General features: G+C 42.0%; 1 protein-coding gene across 1 annotated transcript in view; it reads left to right on the plus strand.

Moving 5' to 3' along the window:
* malrd1 (MAM and LDL receptor class A domain containing 1) overlaps positions 1-26,198 on the plus strand; it is a 348,342-nt gene that overhangs the window by 90,455 nt on the left and 231,689 nt on the right. Inside the window, exons 19-20 of the mRNA XM_060825709.1 lie at positions 15,904-16,117; positions 19,773-20,020. Coding sequence (XP_060681692.1) covers positions 15,904-16,117; positions 19,773-20,020 — 462 coding nt within the window. The remainder of the gene's footprint in view (positions 1-15,903; positions 16,118-19,772; positions 20,021-26,198) is intronic.

A 26,198-nucleotide genomic window follows, 5' to 3' on the forward strand; every position in this document is an offset into this window, starting at 1 on the left:
AGGTGAGGGGAGAAAGATTTTAATAAGACTTGGGGGTAATTTTTTTCAGAGTGTGGTTCATCTGTGGACTGAACTTCCTGAGGAAGTAGTGGATGTGGGTATAATTACAATATTTAAAAGACACTTGCATAGGTACATGATGAGGGAAGGTTTGAAGGGAGATGAGTCAGGAGCATGTGGGATTAGTTAGTTTGGGATTATGTTCAACATGGATTGGTTTGACTAAGGGGTCTGTTTCTGTGTTGTATGATGCTATGACTTAAATAAACCATAGGGGCCTGGCAGTTTGTGCGCACATATTGTTGAAAGTAGTGAGTCAAGTTGAGAAATTAGGTAAATAGGTCAACAGGATCCTAGACCTTCATAAATTGAGACGTAAAGTGCAAAAACAATTAACATATGGTGAAGCTGAACAAAATACTGGTTCAACCACAGTCACAGTATTTGCTTTTGGAAATTTTAGAGTGCTTTGGCAGGCTTAATGATACATAAATCTCTAGGGCTGGATGAGATGTATCCCAGGTTACTTTTTGTTTAGTCATTCATGGGTTGTGGGTGTCACTAGCTGGCCAACATTTATTACCTCCTTAGTTGCCCTTGAGAAGATGGTGGTGAATTTCCTTTTTGAACCACCACCGTCCACGTACTGTAGGTTGACCCACAGTGCTATCAGAGAGGGAGTTCCAGCATCTTGACCCCATGACAGTGAATGAGTGGTGATATATTTCTAAGTCAGGATGGTGAATGGGCTTAATGGGGAATATGCAGTTAGTGGTGTTCCAAAGTATCTGTCACCCTTCTAGATAGAAGGGATTATGTATTGGAAGATGCTGTCTCAGGATCTTTGGTGAATTTCCATAGTGCTACTGGGCATCGATGAAGGAGGGAGTGGCTATTTGTGGATGTGGTACAAATCAAGCGGGCTGTTCTGTCCTAGATGCTGTCAAGCTTCTTGAGTTTTCATGGAGCTGCAAGCATGCAGGCAGGTCAGGAGTATTCCATCACAGTCCTAACTTGTGCCTTGTAGATGGTGGACAAGCTTTGGGGAGTCAGGAGGTGAGTTACACACCATAGAACTGGGATTCTTATAGCCACTGTGTTTATGTGGTGAGCCCAGGTGAGTTTCTGGACAGTGTTAACCACAAGGATATTGATTGTGGAATGTTCAGTGATATTAATACCATTGATTGTCAAGGGGCGGTGGTTAGATTGTCTCTTCTTAATTATGTTATAGCCTGGTTTTTGTGTGGCGCAAATGTTGCTTGCCACTTGTCAGCCCAAACCTGGATATTGTCCAGTCCTTGTTGCATTTTAACATGGACAGCTTCAGTGTCCGAGATATCATGAACGGTGCTTAAATTTGTGCTATCATCGGTGAACTTCCCCACTTCTGACCTTATGATGGAGTGAAGGTTTTTGATGAACAGCTGAAGAAGCTTGGACCTAGGAAACTACTCTTTGGAACCTCTGCAGCAACGTCTTTGCCAACTCTCTCAGTTTTCACACTAGCCCCCACATGCTCATCAGTAAGACTTTGCTGGATCAACAGCACTGTTTATGTTCCTGTCTTTTCTGGTGCTTAAGTCAATACCAGGTGGTCCGTCCAGTTTCATTTCTTTGTTGAGACTTCATAGCAACTGATACAACTGAGTGGCTTGCTCAGTAACTTCAGAGAGCAATTGAGCATCAACCACCCTGTTGTGGGTCTGGAATCACATGTAGGCTAAACGATAGCAGGAAATATGGTGGTGTGTTTGCTGCTCTCAATGTGGCCTCCTCTACATTGATAGAGGAAATGAAGGACAGATTGGGTGACCACTTCATAGAACACCAATATTTTATCCACAAAAAAGACCCTGAGCTCCGAGTTGCCTGCCATTTCAACACACCACATACTCCCTGGCCATCGTCTCTGTCTCAGGCTTGCTGCAGTGCTCCAGCAAAGCTCGGCGCAACCTGAAAGAATGAAGCCTCATTTTCCACTTGGGAACCCTGCAACATTCTGGACTTAATATTGAGTTCAACAACATTAGGGCTTGAACACTTTCCACTCTGCTTTCCACCCCCATTCAAGTTCCTGTGGATTGAAGAGTGAGGCTTTAGCTCAGGAGTCTTTGACAAGGAGGTTGAGTGAAGTGATTACGCCACAATTGAAGAGGGTGAAGACATGACTGCCAAGCTGGTTCAGTGTGCTACGTGCTTGATGTGGGAGGTCAACGACTCTGGTGTGTCTGGCTCGTATAAGTGTGGAAAGTGTGTGCACATTCAGCTACTGACAGAGCATATTGCAGCACTGGTGAAAGAACTCGAGGACCGTAGGCTCATCCAAGAGAACGAGATCTTTCTGGACAGGACCTTCAGCGAGGTTATTACACTGACCATACCAGAAGAGAGCAGAGGATGAGGAAGGCAGAGAGGAGACAGGTGCAAGAGACCACGGGGGAAGTACCTGTCAGGAACAAGTTGAATCTTTTGGAAACAGTAGAGACAGATGACACTGCCAGTCTGCGAGGCAGCCAGATCTGTCAATCAAAAGTTGGCATGGAGGCAGAGCCGAGGAGTCAGACATCACACAGAGCTGTGGTGATAGGGGACTCCATAGTGAGAGGAACTGACCGGGGTTTCTGTGGCAACTGGCGGGGTTTAAGGATGGTGTGTTGCCTTCCTGGTTCCAGGATTAAGGACATCACAGACAGAGTGCAGGAAATCCTCAAGGACGAAGGTGAAGAGCCAGAAGTGGTGGTACATGTCGGCACAAATGATGTTGGGAAGAAGAGGAGGAACATTCTACAGCGGGACTGCGGAGAACTAGGAAGGAGGCTAAAAAGCAGGACGTCCAGGGTGGTTATCTCCGGTTTGCTTCCAGTTCCTCAGGCTGGTGAGGCCAGAAACAGGGAGATAATGGACTTGAACGTGTGGCTGGGGAACTGGTGCAGGAAGCAAGAATTTAAATTCTTGGATCACTGGGGTATGTTTTGTGGTAAGCATAAATTATACCAGAGAGACGGTTTGCACCTTAATAGGTTAGGGACCAGCATTCTGGAAGGCAGGTTTGCTACTGCAACACAGCTGCGTTTAAACTAAGTAGTGGAGGAGGTGGGTGGGGGGTGGGGAGGGGACAAACTGGATGTTTAGGAATGAAATTGAAAAGAAAGTTAGAACAAGAGAAGACAAGGAAGACAACTGTATCAATGAAGCAAAAAACTCAAAAAGGGATCATGCTGTAAGGTTGAGTGAAATAGGAGTTGATGGGAAGGGTGAGGGCAGTAACAAATTAAAAATACTATACGTGAATGCACGAAGCATTAGAAATAAGATGGATGATCTTGAGGCTCTTTTGGAAATTGGCAGATACGATATTGTGAGGATAACTGAGACGTGGCTTCAAGTGGACAGGGCCTGGGAAATGAATATTCAAGGCTACATGTGCTATCGTAAGGACAGACATGACAGGCAGAGGGGGTGGAGTGGCCATGTTGGTAAGAGATGATATTCAGTCCCTTGCGTGGGGCGACCTAGAATCAGGGAATATAGAGTCAGTGTGGATAGAGCTGAGAAATTCCAAGGGTAGAAAGACCCTCTTGGGAGTTATCTACAGGCCCCCAAACAGTAGTCTGGATGCCGGATGTAAGTTGAATCAGGAGCTGAAATTGGCCTGTCGGAAAGATGTTGCTACAGTTGTTATGGGGGATTTCAACATGCAGGTAGACTGGGAGAATCAGGATGGTATTGGACCTCAAGAAAGAGACTGTGTGGAGTGCCTCAGAGATGGATTCTTAGGACAGCTGGTGCTGGAGCCTACCAGGGAGAAGGCAATTCTGGATCTGGTATTGTGCAACGAACCAGAATTGATCAGGGATCTCGAAGTGAAGGAGCCATTGGGAAGTAGTGACCATAATACAATAAGCTTCAATCTGCAATTTGAGAGGGAGAGGGTACAATAGGAAGTGACAATATTTCTGTTGAATAACGGGAACTATGGAGCTATGAGGGAGGAGCTGGCCAAAGTTCAATGGTGCAATACCTTAGCAGGGATGACAGTGGAGGAACAATGGCGGATATTTCTGTTTATAATGCAGAAGATACAGGATCAGTTCATTCCAAAAAGGAAGAAAGATTGGAGGAGGAGGCAGGGGTGGCCATGGCTGACGAGGGAAGTTAAGAAACATATAAAAAGTTAAAAGCGAAAAAGTATAGCATAGCAAAGATAAGTGGGAAAACGGAGGACTGAGAAGCTTTTAAAGAACAACAGAGGATTACTAAGAAGGAAATACGCAGAGAAAAAATGAGGTACAAAGGTAAACTGGCCAAAAATATAAAGGAGGATATTAAAAGCTTTTTTAGTTATGTGAAAGGCAAAAAAATGGTTAACACTAAAATTGGGCCCTTGAAGACAGAAACAGAAGAAAATATTACGGGGAACAAAGAAATGGCAGAAGAATTGAATTAATACTTCAGATCTGTGTTCACTGGGGAAGGCACAAGCAATCTCCCTGAGGTAACAGTGGCTGAAGGACCTGAACTTAAGGGAATTTATATTTGCCAGAAATTGGTGTTGGAGAGACTGTTAGGTCTGAAGGTTGATAAGTCCTTGGGGCCTGATGGTCTACATCTCAGGGTACTGAAGGAGGTGGCTCGAGAAAGGTGGATGCGTTGGTGATTATTTTCCAGAGTTCGATAGATTCGGGATCAGTTCCTGCGGATTGAAGGGTGGCTAAAGTTGTACCACTTTTTAAGAAGGGTGGGAGAGAGAAAGTAGGAAATTATAGACCAGTTAGTCTGATCTCAGTGGTGGGAAAGATGCTGGAGTCAATTATAAAGGATGAAATTATGACACATCTGGATAGTAGTAACAGGATAGGTCAGAGTCAGCATGGATTTATGAAGGGGAAATCATGCTTGACTAATCTTCTGGAATTTTTTGAGGATGTAACTCTGAAGATGTACGAGGGAGATCCAGTAGATGTAGTGTACCTGGACTTTCAGAAAGCTTTTGATAAAGTCCCACGCAGGAGGTTAGTGAGCAAAATTAGGGCGCGTGGTATTGGGGGCAAACTACTAACTTGGATTGAAAGTTGATTGGCTGATAGGAAACAAAGAGTAGTGATAAACGGCTCCATTTCGGAATGGTAGGCAGTGACCAGTGGGGTACCGCAGGGATTAGTGCTGGGACCGTAGCTTTTTACAATATATATTAATGATATAGAAGATGGTATCAGTAATAACATTAGTAAATTTGCTGATGATACGAAGCTGGGTGGCCGGGTGAAATGTGAGGAGGATGTTTGGAGATTACAGGATGACCTGGACAGGTTGGGTGAGTGGTCAGACGCATGGCAGATGCAGTTTAGTGTGGATAAATGTATGGTTATCCACTTTGATGACAAGAACAGGAAGGCAGATTACTACCTAAATGGAATCAATTTAGGTAAAGGGGCAGTACAGAGAGATCTGAGTGTTCTTGTACACCAGTCAATGAAGGCAAGCATGCAGGTACAGCAGGTAGTAAAGAAGGCTAATAGCATGCTGGCCTTCATAACAAGAAGGATTGAGTATAGAAGCAAAGAGGTTCTTCTGCAGCTGTACAGGCCCCTGGTGAGACCACACCAGGAGCATTGTGTGCAGTTCTGATCTCCAAATTTGAGGAAAGACATTCTGACTATTGAGGGAGTGCAGCTTAGGTCAATTCCTGGAATGGCGGGACTACGTTACGCTGAAAGATTGGAGCGACTGAACTTGTATACACTTGAGTTTAGAAGATTGAGAAGGGATCTGATTGAGATATATAAGATTATTAAAGGATTGGATACTCTGGAGGCAGGAAACATGTTTCCACTGATGGGCAAGTGCCAAACCAGAGGACACAGCTTAAAAATATGGGGTAGACCATTTAGGACAGAGATGAGGAGAAACTTCTTCACCCAGAGGGCAGTGGAGGCCCAGTCTCTGGATTCATTTAAGAAAGAGTTGGATAGAGCTCTCAAGAATCAAGGGTTATGGAGATAAGGCAGGAACAGGATACTGATTAAGGATGATCAGCCATGATCATATTGAATGGTGGTGCAGGCTCGAAGGGCAGAATGGCCTACTCCTGCACCTATTGTCTATTGTCTATTGGCCTTGTCGCTACATGGGCTACTACCACACACTACCCATTATCCCCATTAGCAGCTATTCATTCCCCCAGACTAACTTTTAACCACTCCTTTGTCTGCCCAAATCCTTGTTCTTTGTGCTCAATCTATCATTTCCCTTTTCCCCTTCCCCCACCTTATCATCTGTATAAAAACTGTATTTTCCCAAGCTACCATCAGTTGTGAAGAAGGATCAGAAATATTACCTCTGATTTCTTTTCACAGATGCTGCCAGACCTGCTGAGATTATCCGGCAAATTCTGTTTTAGTTTCAGGTTTCCAGCATTCACATTTCTTTTGGTTTTTGAGTGGGCTGTAATTGGAATCAGGTGGCTCTTGTTGACTATGAAATCCTTGATTGAGGTTGTTAACTTTGACCAATCAGAAAAGCCTTTGTTGACCAATATAAATAGGGGAACGATGTCTCACACCTACCCACACACACAATATGAGGTTGGGGAAACATATAAGCACAACTGCAGTTGGGTAGGGGGAAAATAAATATAACCAGGAGATTTGCAAAAAAAATATATGAACAGGGTAACTCATGCTTGCACACACACAACATGGGTGCTGGGGAAGTATATAAGCAATACCACAGTTAGGCAGTAGTGTGGGTGTAAAGGAAAAAGAAAAAAACCCAAGAGAACAGAAAAAAAAAAGTTAGAACCAGGTGAGGGAGCATGCAGTGTCTAACAGCACCCTTGAGGTTTTCAGGGAGAGGTGGACACCACAGGGAGTGGGGTCTTTCATTTCTCCCTCCAACTCTATTTTGATTTAGATTAGATTAGATTACTTAGTGTGGAAACAGGCCCTTCGGCCCAACAAGTCCACACCGACCCGCCGAAGCGCAACCCACCCATACGTTTACCCCTTACCTAACACATAGAACATAGAACATAGAAAGATACAGCGCAGTACAGGCCCTTCGGCCCTCGATGTTGCGCCGACCGAATCCTACCTAACCTACACTAGCCCAATAACTTCCAAATGCCTATCCAATGCCCGCTTAAATGACCATAAAGAAGGAGAGTTCACCACTGCTACTGGCAGGGCATTCCATGAACTCACAACCTGCTGTGTAAAGAATCTACCCCTAACATCTGTCCTATACCTACCACCCCTTAATTTAAAGCTGTGTCCCCTAGTAACACCTGACTCCATTAGCGGTAAAAGGTTCTCAGTGTCGACCCTATCTAAACCCCTAATCATCTTATACACCTCTATCAAATCTCCCCTAAACCTTCTCTTCTCCAATGAGAACAGCCCCAAGTGCCTCAGCCTTTCCTCATAAGATTTTCCTACCATTCCAGGCAACATCCTGGTAAACCTCCTCTGCACTCGTTCCAATGCCTCCACGTCCTTCCTATAGTATGGCGACCAAAACTGCACACAATACTCCAGATGAGGCCGCACCAGAGTCTTATACAGTTGCAACATGTCCTCAGGACTCCGGAACTCAATTCCTCTACCAATAAAGCCCAGTACACCATATGCCTTCCTCACAGCACTATTTACCTGGGTGGCAACTTTCAGAGATCTGTGTACATGGACACCAAGATCCCTCTGCTCATCCACACTACCAAGTAGCCTACCATTAGCCCAGTAATCCATCTTCTTGTTACTCCTACCAAAGTGAATGACTTCACACTTAGCTACATTGAATTCCATTTGCCACATTTCTGCCCAGCTCTGCAACTTATCTATATCCCGCTGTAACCTACCACTTCCTTCCTCACTATCCACAACTCCACCGACTTTTGTGTCATCCGCAAACTTGCTTACCCAGCTTTCAAGCCCTTCCTCTAGATCATTTATAAAGATAACAAAAAGCAATGGTCCCAAAACAGATCCTTGTGGTACACCGCTAGTAACTGCACTCCAAGATGAACATAGTCCATCAACTACTACCCTCTGTCTCCTTCCAGCCAGCCAATTCCTAATCCAAACCTCTAATGTATCCTCAATGCCATACCTCCGTAGTTTTAGCATTAGCCTACCATGGGGAACCTTATCGAACGCCTTACTAAAATCCATATACACAACATCTACTGCTTTACCCTCGTCCACTTCCTTAGTCACCTTCTCAAAGAACTCAATAAGGTTTGTGAGGCACGACCTGCCCTTCACAAAACCATGCTGGCTATCCTTGATCACGTTATTCCTATCCAGATGTTCATAAATCTTATCCCTTACCATTCTCTCTAAGACTTTGCCCACCACTGAAGTCAGACTCACTGGCCTATAGTTACTAGGGTTTTCCCTACTCCCCTTCTTGAACAAGGGGACCACATTCGCTATCCTCCAGTCCTCTGGTACTATTCCCGTTGACAATGACGACATAAAAATCCAGGCCAATGGCTCTGCTATCTCCTCCCTAGCTTCCCATAGGATCCTAGGGTAAATGCCATCAGGCCCAGGAGACTTATCTATTTTCATCCTTTCCAATATTCCCAGAACCTCTTCCCTGCATATTTCCAGGCCATCCATTCTAATCATTTGTGACTCCATATTCACATCAGCAACAGTGTCCTGTTCCTGAGTGAATACTGATGAAAAGTATTGATTTAGTGTCTCTCCAATCTCCTTCGCCTCCACACACAACTTCCCACTACTATCCTTGACTGGACCGATACCTACCCTAGTCATCCTTTTATTCCTGACATACCTATAGAAAGCCTTTGGGTTTTCCCTAATCCTACCAGCTAAAGACTTTTCATGTCCCCTTCTCGCTTCTCTTAGCTCTCTCTTTAGATCCTTCCTGGCTACCTTCTAACTCTCTATCGCCCCAACTGAACCTTCACGCCTCATCTTTACATATGCCGCCTTCTTCCCTTTCACAAGGGATTCCAATTCCTTACTAAACCACGGCTGCCTCACAAGGCCCTTTACACCATGCCTGACTGGTACATACTTATCGAGGACACGTAGTAGCTGCTCCTTGAACAATCCCCACATCTCATTAGTGTTCTTCTCTTGAAGCCTGTTTTTCCAATCCACACATCCTAAGTCATGCCTCACTGCATCATAATTTCCCTGCCCCCAGCTATAACTCTTCCCCTGCGGCGCACACTTATCCCTCTCCATTACTAAAGTAAAAGTCACCGAGTTGTGGTCACTGTCCCCGAAGTGCTCACCTACCTCCAAGTCTAACACCTGGCCTGGTTCATTACCTAGAACCAAATCCAGTATAGCCTTACCTCTTGTTGGCCTGTCTACATATTGTGTCAGGAAACCCTCCTGCACACATTGGATAAACACCGACCCATCTAATGAACTCGAGCTATAGCTCTCCCAGTCAATATCTAACACTACGGGCAATTTAGCATAGCCAATTCACCTGACCCGCACATCTTTGGACTGTGGGATCTAATCATGCCCTCCCCTTCAACTGTTTGATTGTGCAGCATTGCCCTTTGATGAGAAGGGCACTGCTTGTCACTGGCCACTCAGGTGTTTCCTTTCTTTCTTTTGGTGGAAATTGAATAAAGAAATTTTTAAAAAATGAACAGTGGAACTATGTCTCACACCTGTACACATATAACATTGATGCTGGGGAAAATAATATAAGCACTACCACTGTTAGCTGGTAGTGTAGGGGTAAAATAGAAAGAGGGGAAAAAACAAAAAAAGGACATTTAAAAAAACAAAAACAATACATAAGCAGGAGATTATAAACACTAAAAAAAATAAATAGGGGATTGTTTTATTTCCCCTCCAATTCCACGTTGATTTAATCCCTACCCTCCCCTTCACTGTTTCATTCACTTAGTGCCCTTCTCACCACACGGGTGTTTCCTTTCTTCCTGGTGGTGGAAAATGAATAAAAGTTTCTGCACTCGTCCTTCACTGTGTCCTACACCTGCATGCACATGACATTGGTGCTGGGAAATAAACTAAGACTACCACTGTTTGTGGTGGTCATGTGGAGGTTTATAGAAAATATAAACAGGGGATAGTATATTTCCCTCTCCAATTCTACTTTGATTTAATCCCTACTCTCCTTTCACTTTCTCAGTCACTTAGGCATTGTCCTTGATGAGGGCACTATATGTCACTGGCCACTTGGATGTTTTTTCTTCCTGGTGGTGGAATACAAATAAAGTTTACTGCACTCGATGTTTCTTAACTGTGTCCTGCATCTACATGCACACGACACAAGTGCTGGAGAGAAATAGGCACTATTGCTGTTTTAAAAAGTAAATAAATAAATAATATGAACAGGTAATTTATAATCTCCTCAGTTTGGGGACTGACTGTGAGCTGGCTGGAGTACAGCCAATGTACTGTGCACATAAAGGGGGTACTGTGGCAATAAAGGGTGATTTGGTGACAGGATACCAGCCTCTGTGCAGTTTTTCAAATGAAAAGTGGGATTTGAATAGTTAGATTCTTGCTTTTGTCCAGCCTTGATAGGCTGAAGGGCCCTTTCCTAGGACTGTATGACTTTGGGAAGGATGTGAAGGCCTTCGAGAGAGTTCAGAAAAAGATTGATGAGATTAGTTCAGGGGATAAAGAAGTTTCATGGATAAATTGGAAAAGATGTTGTTGTGCTGTTCCGAAAGGACATTTGATAGATATGGTCAAAATCATGACATATTCAGTCCAAGTAGATGGAATGTGCTCCCATGAATAGAAGGAGCAATAAACAGATGAGCGAAAGAATCAGAGGTGGCAAAAGGATGGTTTTAGTTTTCAGGGCATGGCCAGAATGAGGAATTCACAATGTGAGGAGATGATGGATGCAGATTCAACTGTAGCTTTCAGAAGAGAATTTGATTTTTATTTAAAGAGAAATGTTTTTTAGAGTTCTGGGAAAGTGGTACGACAGTGAGACTAATTGAGCTTTTCTTACAGGGACCACATTGTAGGATGTTGTAGATATTCTATTATTGTACAATTGGGCAGAAATATTTTAATCTTGTTCTATGTCTAGAAGTCCCACTCAAATTCACACAAGAGAGACACATTCATTTATCAGCAATATTGTTCGACTTAACAACCAAAGTTTAAAGCTCCAGGAAATCGTAAAATATTTATCTAGCTTTCATTTTGTTTGCCAAATTAGAAACACAGATGTCTCTTGCAGGACCTAATGAAGAGAATGACACTGATGAAAATGACAGCTATTAAAATATTCAAAATTGCAATCTGTTCAAAAAGATCCTGTTAACCAATTGCATGGAATTGAAATGATATAATGCAATTAAGAAATAAAAACAGAAAATTCAAGAAATACTCAGTACATCTGGCAGCAACTATGGAGGTGGGGGGGAGGGGTTAAGGTTTTAGGTCATAAGAACATAAGAAATAGGAGCAGGAGAATAGAATAGAATTATGTTTATTGTCACATGTACTCAAGTACAGGAGTACAGTGAAGAGTTTACAATGTCATCCCTCATGGTGCCATTTTAGGTACAAAGTACCTAGGTACTAATCCTAATTACAAAAATAGAGAAATAAAAAAAAAGTTGCATTATCTTATAGTTAGTCATAGTGTAAGTTTGAAAATAGGACATTAAATTGTTTCTACACCATAGGAAATCTAATCTAAAATCTAGATAAAAGTTAAAAGGATAAACATTACAGTCAGATAAGCAGATTACAGATAAACATTACATTGCAGCAGATCAGAGCAGGGGCTTTCACATGTGGTCTGACCAGGCTTACAAGCCACTGACTGTCCACACCAGTCCCCAGTCCAACAACTGTCCCTGCTCTGCTCTGGGCCTCCAGCTGCTCTGCTACTCGTCTCCAGCCATTTGCTTCAGCCCTCAAACCACTCTGCTCGATGTCTCCAACCTGCTCCACTCTGGGCCTCTAGCCCACTCCACTTTACTTCAGTCCTCAGCTGCTCTACTCTAGGCCTAGCTGCTTGAAGGTAAGTTTATGTTTAAAAAAAAAGTTTAAAATCTTAGAAAAAAAGAGAGAGGAAGAAAAGGAAAAAGGTTATCTGGCCCATCAGGCCTGCTGTGCCATCAATAAGATCATATGTGGCCTTTTTGTGGACTCAGCTCCATCTACCCTCCCACTCACAATAACCTTTAATTCCTGTACTGTTCAAAATTCCACCAAGCTTGCCTTAAAAAAAATTCAATGAGGGAGCCTCAATTGCTTCACTAAGCACAGATTCCACAGATTCACAACCCTTTGGGTGAAGATGTTCCTCCTCAACTCAGTCCGAAATCTGCTCTCCCTTATTTTGAGGCTGTGATCCCTAGTCTCTTCTTACCTGCCATTGACAACTTCCTACTTCACTACTTCTGTCTTATCTATTCCCTTCATAATTTTGTATATTTCTATATGATCCCCCTCAATGATCTTCTATGAGAACTCTATAATAAAGCAGTCTGAACAAACATGGTCAATAGTTATAGAATTATTATGAGATATTGAATTGTACTCACCAACAAATGATTAATTCTCAGAATTGTTGAATAGTACAACACAATAGACTGCCATTCAGCTCACTTCATGGGTGCTAAATCTGTTGAAGAGCATTTCAGTTTGTCACGCCCTTTTTATCCCTTTCATTTTCCTGCATTTGTTTTTCATTCCTTTGAATATTGATTCAGTTCTTTTCTGAAAGCTACTTCTGGTTCTTTACCCACCATCCCATGCAATCCCAAAACTAAATACTTGTCGGTGTTCCTTTTGTTGCTTCTGGTATTTTAACTCTCATCTCTGGGACTATGGCAACTTTATCTAAGTGGTTTGGCGATGATGCATTTTGGGGTCTGAGGCAAGTATGGGATTAATTAAATGGCACATTTAACAAACTAATTTTCCAGAGTAATCATTGACTTAATTTGATCACACCTCTCCAATTTGAACTGAGACTTTTGGAGGATTCCAGATGGAGAGGAATTACCCGGTGGAATCTTAAATTTCCTGGGCAATTCCTTTGGAGTATGCTACCATGTGGACTCTGTACAGTCTCCATGAGAACCTCCCATCTCCGCTGAAGTAATGACTGTCAACCTATTGGAATATCTGGGCAAAGGATAACCAGAAGGTGACAGGAAGGAACAGAGCATCTAAACTGAAGAGTGCACCAGCAGGTAAAGCCAGAGTTTCTGGCCGGCACAGTGGCTCGGTGGTTAGCACTGCTGCCTCACAGCACCAGGGTCCTGAGTTCGATTCCTACCTGTCTGTGTGGAGTTTGCACGTTCTCCCTGTGTCTGTGTCGGTTTCCTCCCACTGTCCAAAGACCTGTAGGTCAGGTGAATTGGCCATGCAAAATTTCCCGCAGCGTTAGGTGCATTAGTCAGGTGTAAATGTAGGGAAGTGGGTTTCTCTTTGGAGTGGCGGTGTGGACTTGTTGGGCCGAAGGGCCTGTTTCCACACTGTAGAGAATCTAATCTTTCCAAAATGTTAAAAAGTTGGAATTAAAAGTTCTAATTCTGAAGGCATGTAAAATTCTTTATAAATGGATAAAATCAACAGCACAAATAGTAATAAGTATGTGTGATTTGATAATTATTCAGAGACATGGATGTTAGACATTCAGTGCTGTCTAAAATATTCAATGGTCTTCAAGAGACATTTCAGAAGAACAAGAATCAAAGAATATATTGCCCTGATGTACATTATACTTTAGTACAGTGACTAAAGATGACCACTGTAAGATGCAAGATCAGTTTAAATAGAGGTAAGAAATAGCATAGGAAAGCCATTTGTAACCCCCTAACAGCAGTTACAATGTAGGATGGAGCATAAAGGAAGAAGTAGGCTTCAGGAACTGAATGACCTATTCCTGTTTCTACAAGAACATAGTAAATGTAGTAGGCCATTCAGTTCCTCTAGCCTGTTCCACCATTCAATGAGATTTTGGTTAATCTGTGATCTAATTCCATATCAAGAGTGTGGTGCTGGAAAAGCACAGTAGGTCAGGCAGCATCCGAGGAGCAGGAGAATCGATGTTTCAGGCAGGATCCCTTCAATCAGGATTCATCCAGGAATCTCCAACTAGTGAAAATGGTTCATCCTTATCTAACCAGTCTTTTCCTGTTAATATCTTGAAGTCTTTGATCAGATCACCCCTTAACTTCTAAATTCTTAATTCGTATAATCTCTCCTTTTAAGTGAACCACTGAAGTCTACGTATCATTCCTGTAAACCTATATTGCACTCTCTCTGAGGACGATATTCCTTCCTAAAATGTGGTGCCTAGACTTGCTCATGGGACTCCAGGAGTGCTCTTTCCAGGGGTTTGTATCGCTGCAGCATAACCCCTGCATCATTAGTTTGTTTGATTTATTGTTGTCACATGTACCAAGATATAGTGAAAAGTGTTGTTTTGCATGCTATATAGGCAGATCGTACATCGTATAGCAGAACAGTGCAGAGAAAAGTGTTACAGCCATAAAGAAGGTGCAAAGAGAGAGATCAAAACTAACATTTGAGGTCTGCTCAAAAGTCTAATAGCAGTGGGGAAGAAGCTGTTTTTGAATCTGTCCGTACATGTATTCAAACTTTTATATCATCTGTCCAATGGAAGAGGGTGGACCAGGACAGATTGTTGGTGATATAACTCCTTGGAATCTGATGCTCTCATCCATCTCCACTTCAGTACCACTGATACAGATAAGGGTGTGCCCTCCAATCTGCTTCCTGAAGTCAATGACCAGCTCCTTTGTTTTGCTGATGTTGATGGAGGGATTGTTGTCTTCACACTGTGCTGCTAAGCACACAATCTCCTTCCTATACTTATTGTTTGAGGTCTGACCTATAATGGTGGCATCATCAGCAAACTTGTAAATAAAGCTGAGGTGAAATATGACAATGCAATCCTGAGTGTATAAGGAGTATAGTAGGGGGCTAAGTACCCAGCCTTGTGGGGCACCACTGTTTAGGATTATGGTGGAGGTGGTATTGTCGTTTATTCTCACTGATTTGCGGTTTATGGGTTAGGAAGTTGACGATTCAGTTACAGAGAGGGGAGCCAAGCCCTAGGTCACAGAGTTTAGAGATGGGTTTGTTTGGAATTATGGTGTTGGATGTGGAGATGTAGTCCATAAACAGGAGCCTGATGTAGGTATCCTTGTTACCCAGATGTTCCCAGGATGAGTGTATGGCCAGGGAGACAGCATCTGCTGTGGACCCTTTGCACTGGTGGGCAAATTGTAAAGGATCAAAGGCAATTTGGTAGGCTGGAGTCAATGTGAGTCATGACTAACCTCTCACAACATTTCATAATTATGGAGTTTAGAGCCTCCGGGCAGTAGACATTAGGGAATGCTGCTTGATTTCCTTTGGCACCAGAATGATGGTGATCTTCTTGAAGCAGGTGGGGACTTTAGATCGTGGCAAGGAGAGGTTAAGGATGTCTGTGAATGCTCCCACTAGCTGGTCTGTAGAGGATCTGAATGCATGGCCAGGGACTCCATCCAGACCATGTTCCTTTCCGTGGGTTCACTCTCAAGAGGGCTGACCTAATGTCTGAGGCAGTGACCGTGGGTGCAGATGTTAGGATAGATTACATTGTTTCACTGACTTCAGATATCGCCAAATACTCATACACTCCTCTTTTAAACAGGTTTCATGAATATTCTAAGCATCCAAATTCTCAATGAGCCTTAAATATTACCAGCACTTGCTGGAAGTGAGAAAGAGACAAAATATTAGGAACAGTACTGTTGCCAAAAGTCAAAGGTGGACTCTGCATGTTAGAATAAACACAATGAATTTGATATATTCACATTTCAACTGTTATTATGAATAAGTACTGAAACAAAATAATGACTGACTCCATGTTGAATCCTTACAGGTTTTCTTAAGAGCCATTCGAGGTGTGAGTTATATGGGCGATATTACAGTGGATGACATTTCCTTTGAAAATTGTTCTTCTCTTCTGATCCCAGAGAGACAGTGCAACTCTGATGAGTTTTCATGTGCCAACAAGTATTGTATACCTAAAAGTCAGCTGTGTGACTTCAACAATGACTGTGCTGATAATTCTGATGAACATCCAGTTATCTGCAGTGAGTAATCTACAAGCTAGTGTGAACCAAACAGATTTAATCTTCAGTTAATTGTAAGAAGTTAAATTTACTGGCTCTCCAGATGTTCTTCCTTTGATAACTCTGCTACAGGGAGGATTTCTTGTTTTGTTTTATGCCCTGTGAATAGAACAAAAATAATCTCGATCAAATACAAGATTTTGTTCACAATATTGGTCTGAAGTCAAATAACAGTGATCACTATATATGTGTTCAGCTAGCGCTTACACCTCTAGCTGTACATACTTCTTAGGGCCGTAGGGATCACAGGGTAAGGAGGAAGTGAGAACAAAGAACTGATTTAGATGACCAGCCACAATCATATTGAATGGTGGAGGAGAGTCAAAGAGCTGCAAATGTGTTGCTGGTCAAAGCACAGCAGGCCAGGCAGCATCTCAGGAATAGAGAATTCGACGTTTCGAGCATAAGCCCTTCATATTCCTGATGAAGGGCTTATGCTCGAAACGTCGAATTCTCTATTCCTGAGATGCTGCCTGGCCTGCTGTGCTTTGACCAGCAACACATTTGCAGCTGTGATCTCCAGCATCTGCAGACCTCATTTTTTACTCGAGAGTCAAAGAGCAGAAAGGCCTACTCCTGCTCCTATGTTAAATATTTTTATGTTTATAGAAGTGATGATTTTGTTCATCTTTCAGCTCCTGTGTGTTTAACTAAGCCAAAGTTGATTTATATTCTAATCACTTCCATTCAGTCACTAAAGTTTATTGTATGCAGAGTCGAAACAATTGCTAACATTGGTGTTTGTATCAACTAGAGTAGCAAGCATTTGATACAGGCCCAAGTTATTTTAGCTTGCATTAAAGTTTGATTTCTTACAGATTGGGAATTCAACTAATCTATACAAAGCTGAGCCTGAGGCAAGCGTAAGTCTGAGGAAAGTGCTGAAGTTAGTTTGCTTTAGTCGAAATTTACATTTGAATTCACCTCGACTGACCTGCTTGGTGGCTTAGGTATCTTGAACCGAGACATAGAAAGTTGTACCAAGCATTAAACACCTCTGTTTTGTTTGAGCACCATATGGATGGTGACGCAGAAGTTTCACTTCATTTTTGAGATACAAATATTTATAATAAGTAAGAAGAGGAAGACTTGTATTTATATGACACTTTTCATAAGCAGCAGATGTTTCAAGGTGCTTTACAGCTGATGAAAGAGTATCAAGAAGAGGTCACCATTGAAAATGATGCCAACAGCAGGGTCCTGCAAACTGAAATGTTAACACAACCAGATAACCTTATTTTTGGTAATGTTTTTGAGCTATAAAGATTGGCCTGGCCATCAGGGATATATCCCCTATTATCCTTTGAAATTGTGGCATGTGATCTTTATATTCATATAGCAGATAGATAGAGTCTTAGTTTAACATCTCTTCTAAATTCGTAAGTTAGAAAGCGAAAAAAATGCTGTGTAGAGCATTAACATTCACCACATTGTGTTAACATAATGTGTTACAATTACATAATTCCTCCTTGAGGATTTTTACCTGACTGCTTGATGTTCTGTTAATACAACGGTAAAAAAACAGATTTCTTTGATTTAAGTGTTGCCATCTCACTGAGGGTTCAGTCCAATCAACATACAACAACCTGCTTTGAAAACTCAGCTTGCACTTTGACAGCTAGTACCAATTCCACCTCAGCAACTGAGACAATCAACAATATTACAAATAAAATAACCCATGACATTCTTATAGAAAAGTTTTATTTACTCTATCTCGCAATGTTAATGGATAATTTTTAAAAATCCAGGATTTGGGTCTGGATCCAAATTTATATCTTTGCCAAAAACTGATCCGTTTTATATTGGGCCAATATGTACACCAAGTGATGTTAAACCTAAACATTATTTATATAGAAATAGGATGTGCAAATGTGGTTTAATTCTTTTAGGCAATTTTTTTCTCCTCCAACACTCTGACTGGATCTAACATGTGAGAAAAATATTTGGGGAGATCTTTGAAAATCCTCTTCAAAAAAAGTAGTCATTTGATACTGCAAAACACTTTATTGGCAGCATTCCTCTAGTTTCATTATTGCCATAATTAATGAGCAAATACACATATAGTAAAAAGAAAGACAGACTTGCATTGAAATAGCACCTCTCATGGCATCAGGATGCCCCAAAATGTTTGGTGTATGATGAACTGAAAAGCATAGACAGAAAAACCTGGAGTAGATGCAAGGATGTACCAAATGTGAACATTGACTACCAGCATCACCAGACTTACCAGTGCTCGTGGGTTTGAGTGACTTAAAATCTCAAACATATGTTTTAAGTTCAGATGCATTATTATTACTTTAGTGAATAATATGAACCATTGTAAAGGAACAACGAAGAGATCTAGAGACCATTAACAGTGTACACAACCCTTACTATTACTCATTATGTTACATGACCTCTTTGTGCCATTGAGTATTTTGAGGTAGAGTTGGATGGACCTCCATGTCTAACTTGGTCAAGTGGGGTAGAGGAAAATGACTTGATCGTCAAATGAGAAGAGACTCTTGTCTTAAAGTGTATTTATTGCATGATTGCAAATACATCATGCAATTGAACACTAATGCGATAGACAGAGATGATAAGCATACTCAAATAATTGGTCTTACTCTTCAAGCTCCTAAGCTATCCTTCCACCAAGCCCCTTATCATGATTGTGGATGGTGGTTAAAGCACTCCTTGGCATTAAATTTTTCATAACTGTACACTCTTATTTCTCAGTAGCACAGAAGATGGCAAAGGTTAGCTTCATAACTTCAAATAGGAGTATGTAAAAATGCCCTGAAACCAAGCCAGGATCCAAATACAATGGGTCTTCATCATTGCTGCCAGTGTCTGTGAGTCCAGTATCAGTAGAATCTTCACCAATTCCAGACGAGGTCAGAAAGTGTATGCAAAAAGGAAGTCTGATATTCTAGGTGAGAAAATATTTACTAACCTGTTAATGAGTAAACATACAGCAGACATGGGACTTGCGCAGTCAAGGCCTGAATAGTTTGGACAATTTCTAATAGTCCCTCTGACATTGTAAATAGGTCAATAGAAGTTGACTTTACATTTTGTCTGGGCCCATGGTGGCATCAACAGAGTGGAAGCCCACTCCCACTGCCTTTTTCCCACAGCCCTACTTCACGTGGGTGCCCAACCTGATTTTGAAATTTTAACAATGTAACATTCCTTGCTCAGAATGTCTGTGTAGGTCAGAGGTGGATGTTCCCAGTGGGTAAATTCTGGGTTCTCACATCTGAATTTTGGCTTGCAAATCTTTAGACCCTAAGTGTTTATCTTGTGCTACCTGTGCTATGACAATCAGATGAAGTATGATTACAGAAGGCTTGGATAAAACAAAAAAGATGTGAGGATGGATGAGAAGCTGGCATTTCTTTGATTAGCTTTGAGGATCAGGGAGCACTCGTGCAGAATTTTACCTGAGGACATTAAAGTGGAGCTAAAACCTGGAGCTTCTGCCTTAAAGTTAGGAATGCTACCACGATGTCAAAAGACTTCCATAGTATAAATTAGGACAAAATATTAAAAATAATGTTGTATTAACATCTCCATGTTCAGATAAAAACAGAAAAGCTTTTGAAAAATTGAATGAGACTTTTTCAATTTGCAGGTACAGTTTTGGAGCATTGTGATTTTGAATTTGATCTTTGCTCCTGGAGACAGTGGAGAAATGATAACTTTGACTGGATTCTCAAAGTGGGAAGTACGCCAACATTGGGTACTTGTCCAACAACTGATCACACTCGAAAAAATCCAACTGGTCATTATATTTATATTGAAAGCCCATTCTCGCCGCTACCTGGACATGCAGCAAGGATTTCTGGTCCATCAATTAGTAAGAGAAGCAAAGACTGCAAGGTATGAAGGGTTTCATTGTCCAAACACAATTCTTGTAAGATAGATATAGTTTCTTCATAAAAACATTGTAACATTTATAGCAATGAACATTTAGAAAAAATCAAATTTACAAAGTTAATGTCTGTGTGATTAGTTCTTAATTCATTGAATATGGGTGATGCTGGTTAAGCCAGCATTTATTATCCATCCCTAATGGTTAAGAGGGATATTGCTGTGCATTGCTGTGAGACTGCAGTCATTCATAGGCTTCCTCAATTAAGGATGACAGATTTCCTTTCTGAAAGGACATGAGTGAACCAGATGGGTTATTCTGACATTGGTTACATGATCATCATGAGGCTAGCTTTGTTCCCTTCCGGATTTTAATTTAATTCAAATGTCTTCATGTGCCACAGTGAGATTTCAATCCATGAGCCATAACAGTAACCTAGGGTTCTGGATTATTAGTCTAGTAAAGAGGAACCTCGACTATCCACATGAGATGGGCGGACATTATTTCGGTTGGATAATTGATTATTTGATAAATCGATTCAATGCCTCTCCTCTGGGGCTTGGAATTTTCTACAAAGTCTGCTCCCCATTCAGGAGACTAGCAGCAGCACAGTGGCATGAGCCCTCACCCAACCCCAACCCCGCCCACCCACCCCAAACCCCATCCAACACCGCCTGTCCACCCCAACAATGCCCGTGCAACCTCTTCTGCCCCCATCCCCAACCCCAATCCCTTCTACTGCCTTTTGGGAGGTCACACACACACACCTTTTTGTGCAACTTCTTGACAGGTTCCACCTCTGCCTTTTACAGGACAATGTTGGAGAGTTTGTCTGGGGAAGGGGGGGGCGGGGTTTAGGGTACACGCCTGTGTACACGCCTCCAGGGTTTAGGGTACACGCCTCCAAGGAAAGTGCGGATAGAGAGAGAGAGAGAGATGGTGGGAGGTCAGTCATTTAGAGACGGTGCCTGCGCTCCCATCTGTCCAGGACTGTTCTCAGCAGCACTTTTAATCACTGTAAACAAAGGACGCGATCAGTGTTGGACACACGTCTTTGATGTAATGTTTCTGTCAGGACCTTGAGATCTCCTTCAGATATTCTGATTTTCGGATAATTGGTATTCGGATAATCAAGGTTCCCCTGTATATCTCAGCTATGCCATCATTTTCCTTTGCCTGACATTGGTGCAAATCCATTTATGTTAATATGAATCAATATGTGGAAGGTACAGCATATTTTTTCCCATGATATTTCCCCTGCCGCTAGTATACTCCTGCTCCTCGAATGCTGCCTGAACTGCTGTGCTTTTCCAGCACCACTAATCCAGAACCTAGTATACTCCTGCCAAACCTCTGCAAAGGAATATCAGTTAAGGCTGAAATATTTCACTATGAGGCATATGCTACCTTTGAAGCCATTGGGCTGGATTGAGAATCCTGCAAATATAGAGGTGTAGGAATTTGTACCGAGCAATTCGTATAATGATATCTGTTCATATCAAAAACCTGCTTCTAACTGGGCTTGTCCATTTGGCATGACTAACACAATAATCTAAAGTCTGGCTTTTGGCAAGACAGAGAACAACTTCACTGAGCAAAAATGCAGGGATTGTATGGAATCACAAGTCCTGCCCCTGAAAGTAGACTCCCTTAATTTCCTGAGGATTGGCCATTGTTTAGACATTTGCGATTCCCAGAGGCAACTGGCTATTTTAATGACCAACTGCCTCCATTGAAATTGGATTTTAGTGTCGTTGGTAGTACAAACTGAGTGTGGAGATTAAACCAGATAAAATCAGATTGGTTCTCACTGTATTTCTTTTCGATACTGTCAAACATCTTGCTGTTTTGGAGCAGTAGTGATGCAGGAAACTCAATGAGCTGGCAATGTAGGTGAAAGGGAAAGCATGATGGATATGGGTAGGTATAATGTTGGCTAGAAATACTTAGGATCTGGCGAGTTTTGAGAAGATTTGTAGCTCAGGTTGAGGTTCTGGATCCATACTCAAGGTCTATGGGATGGGAAGAGGGCATTAGGTTTCATTGGCTGTTATGGATGGGAAATGAAATGTGTGCCAGGGGAGTGAAGGCTTTAAAGGGTGAGTAAGATAAAATGCTTTATATTACCTCCATTTTTGGGGAGATATCCTCTGGTCATTTGGTTCTTTTTCATTTGCTCCCTGGACATTTTTTATGGAGGTAACATACCCCTTAGGATCAGGAGAAGGCATGAACAGGCATAAACAGACCATAAACTCACTCAAACTTGGAACTCACAGATCTGAGAGATGTACAGCACAGAACCAGACCTTTGGGTCCAACTCATCCATACCAACCAGATATCCTAAATTAATCTAGTCCCATTTGTCAGCATTTGGCCAATATCCCTCTAAACCCTTCTGATTCATAAACCAATCCAGATGCCTTTTAAATGTTGTAATTGTACCAGTCTCCACCACATCCTCTGGCAGTGCATTCCATACACGTACCACCCTCTGTGTGAAAAAGTTGCCCCTTAGCTCCCTTTAAATCTTTCCCCTCTCACCTTAAACTTATGCCCTGTAGTTTGCGACTGCCCCACCCTGGGGAAAAGACCTTGACGATTCACCCTATCTGTGCCCCTTATGATTTTATAAACCTGTATAAGGTCACCCCTTAGCCTTCAATGCTCCAGGAAAAATAGCCCTTCTCACTATTGCTCAAACCCTCCAACCCTGGCAACATCCTTGTAACTCATTTCTGAACCCTTTCAAGTTTCACAACATCCTTCCTCTAGCAGGGAGACTGTTAAGAAACTGTTAAAAAAAATCTGTTAAAAAAAGAGTGAAAGGAATGTGATTATGTAATATAGATATAGGAGTCATGTCCATCAGGAAAGGAAATCTGTCATCCTTACCTGGACAGGCCTACATGTGACTCCAGACTCACAGGAATGTACTTGAATCTTAATAACCCTCTGAACAATTATGGATTGGCAATAAATGTTGGTCTGGCCTGGATCATTAACATCCAATGAATTTTTAAAAATCCCACTGTTATTAACTATGAAGACTTGAATTTTATAAATGTGCATTGATGTACAGATAAATGACACATTGAAGTACAGTTTCATCTGCTTATCAAATGGAAATATTTGTTGACGTAAGGTTTTTGATACATGAGTGGAAGGTTGATGAAAATAAGAAATGGTTGTTTTCATAATTGATTTGTTTTTGCAATTTCACTGTATTAGATGTTTATTTTCTGTCATCAAGAGTTTCTTTTTCCCTAATAGTGACATAACTTGTAACTTTAGACTTGTAATTTTATTTTTGGCCATGATGCCTTTCCTCGATATAATTTGATTTGGCATGGCACTAAGTTAATGTAGGGGTTAATAGGCCCTGGGGAGACCGGATATGAGCAGCCATCTGGGGTATATATGAAAATACAGTAATATAGGCATTATGTGTAGTTTTGGTCTCCTGATCAGAGGAAGGGTGTTCTGTCTATGGAGGGAATGCAGTGAAAGTTTACCAGACTGAATGCTGAGATGGCAAGATTGACCTATGAAGAGACACTGGATCGGTTGGGATTATATTCAGTGCAGTTGGGAAGAGTGAGGGAGGAAATCACAGAAACCTAGAAAGTTCTAAAAGGATTGGATAAGGTAAACACAGGATGAATGTTCCTGAATACCAAGGAATTCAGATCTACGGGTCACAGTTTAAGGATACAGAGTAGGCCATTCAGGACCAAGATGAGGTGAAATGATTTCACCCAGAGACAGGTGAGTGTGTGACATTCTTTATCACAGAAGGTGGTTGAAGCCAAAGCATTGAATATTTTTAAGAAGAAGGTAAATATAGCTCTTATGGCTAAAGGGAGAAAGTGGGAGCAGGGTACTGAGTTGATGATCAGGCATGATCATATTGATTGGTAGAGCATGTTTGAAGGGCCAAATGGCCTATCCCTCCTCCTGTTTGCTATGTTTCTTTGTTCCTATGGAGTGAGAGGGGCCATTGAAATGGCTGTAACCATCAACCAACATAGCTTGGCATGATAGAGAATGAGGGGATGAGAGCATGAGAGATGTTCCCAGTTTTAATGTTTGGTTTTAAACTTTTCTTCCAGTGTTGGAATCCCCAGGCAGGCATTTCGTCCAGCTTGACTTGGGAAAGAGCCAGCTTCTTAGGCTTTCTGAGTCAGCTGACCAACTCCTATTCTAGCCCAGCCCATATCCCCAAGAAATTTGAGTCAACATTTGTCAAATTTAGGTTCACAAAGATGTGTTTTCACCCAACTCTGAGCCCCAAACCAAGAATAAAGAGCAAAAATATCAGTGGTAGTGAAATTATAGAAATCTGGTATTAGAAACTATATGTGTTCAGAGTTGCTATGTCTGTTCTTGATGTATGTATGAGATTGAAAATGGTTTACTTTGATAAGCTGCAAATTTATTTTGACTTGAGCACTCGAGGTGAAAAAATTAAAAATACCACTTCAAAACAAAATTCAAAGGTGAAAGGCCTGAGAGCTCTTGGCTTCTTCCTCAACCAGAGGCCTGAACAATCCCCATCCACCACCACTCTCCTCTGTTTGGCTGAACTTGTTCTCTCACTGAACAATTTCTCCTTTAATTCATCTCACTTCTGCAAAGTTAAAGGAGTACTTATGGTCATCCGCTGGGTCCCAGTTATGCCTGCCTCTTCATGGGGTATATGGAACAATCCTTGTTCTAGTCCTATACTGGCCCCCTCCCACAATCCTTTGTTCAGTACATCACTGACTGTTTCTGTGCCACTTCATGCTCCTGCCTGGACCCTGAAAAAATTGTTCATTTTGCCTCCAATTTCCATCCCTTTCACATCGTCCATTTCCAACACTTCCCTTTCTTTCCTTGACCTCTCTGTCTCCATTTCAGGGAATAAACTGTCCACTGCCATCCACTACAAAGCTATTGACTCCCACAACTATCTTCACTACAGCTCTTCCTACTCCATGTCCTGCAAGGATTCCATCCCGTTATACCAGTTCATTCGTCTATTCCTATCTGTTTGGATGATGCCACTTTCCAAGACATCACTGGTGACATGGCTTGCTTGTTCCATGACTGTGATTTCCCACACACTATGATTGACAGGGCCCCCAACCACATCTGACCTATCACCCCAGGATCCATATTTGCCCTTCCCATCACTCAAAACAACATGATCGGGTTCACGTTGTCTACACTTCATCTCACCAGTTGGTCAGCTGACTCAAAAAGAGCCCAAGAAGCAGTCCTGTTCCCAAGGCAAGCTGGATGGAATGCCTGTCTGGGGATTCCAACATGGTAAGAAAGGTTTACAATCAAAAATTAAAACTGGGAACATTCAAAGGATCATTCTCCAGCAGAACTCCACCACCAAATACATCTTCCCCTCAATCTCCCTATCCCCCCATCTGCATTTCACAGGGATTGTTCCTTCCAGGACGCCCTCCTCCATTCTTTGGCTGCCAAAACCCCTTCCTTGCTTCCAACAAGCTCCTTCTCATGTAACTGCAGAAGATGCGATACCTGCCCTTTCATCACCTCCCTGCTCACCATCCAAGAGCCTAAACAGTCTTTCCAGGTGAAGCAGCAATCCACCTGCACCTCCTCAAATCTTATGCGTTGTATTGACTGCACCCAATGTTGCCTACTCTACATTGGAGAGACCAAACACAGACTGAGCGACTATTTTGTAGAATACCTCCAGTCCATGCGCACCTTCCTGCAGCCGGTCATTTTAACACAGCGTCCTGCTCACATTCCCACATGTCTGTCCTTGGCATGCTGCAATGCTCTATGGAATCACTGCGCAAACTGGAGGAACAACATCTCATCTTCAGACTAGATACTATACAACCTTCTGAACTTAATATTGCTTTCAGCACCTTCAGATTGTGAGCCAATTCCTTCCCTTTCTTTCAGCGTTGTTAGTTACATTCTCTGTCACTATGTCCTCTCTCCTCACCAGAGTCGAGACATTAATCCTACCTCTTTCCCACAGATGGTACCAGACTTGCTGAATTTCACCAACAATTGCTGCTCTTGTTACATTCCTAAAGCAGGGATTTAATAACTTCTCATCACATTTGAAAAGAAATGCTGTCATGTGCATCTTTAATCCATTCTACATTTGTTTGAAAAAGTGTTCATAATTTTCAATTTTCTCAAAACAT

Source organism: Hemiscyllium ocellatum, chromosome 5 (genome assembly GCF_020745735.1).
Source record: "Hemiscyllium ocellatum isolate sHemOce1 chromosome 5, sHemOce1.pat.X.cur, whole genome shotgun sequence".
Classification (NCBI taxonomy): domain Eukaryota; kingdom Metazoa; phylum Chordata; class Chondrichthyes; order Orectolobiformes; family Hemiscylliidae; genus Hemiscyllium; species Hemiscyllium ocellatum.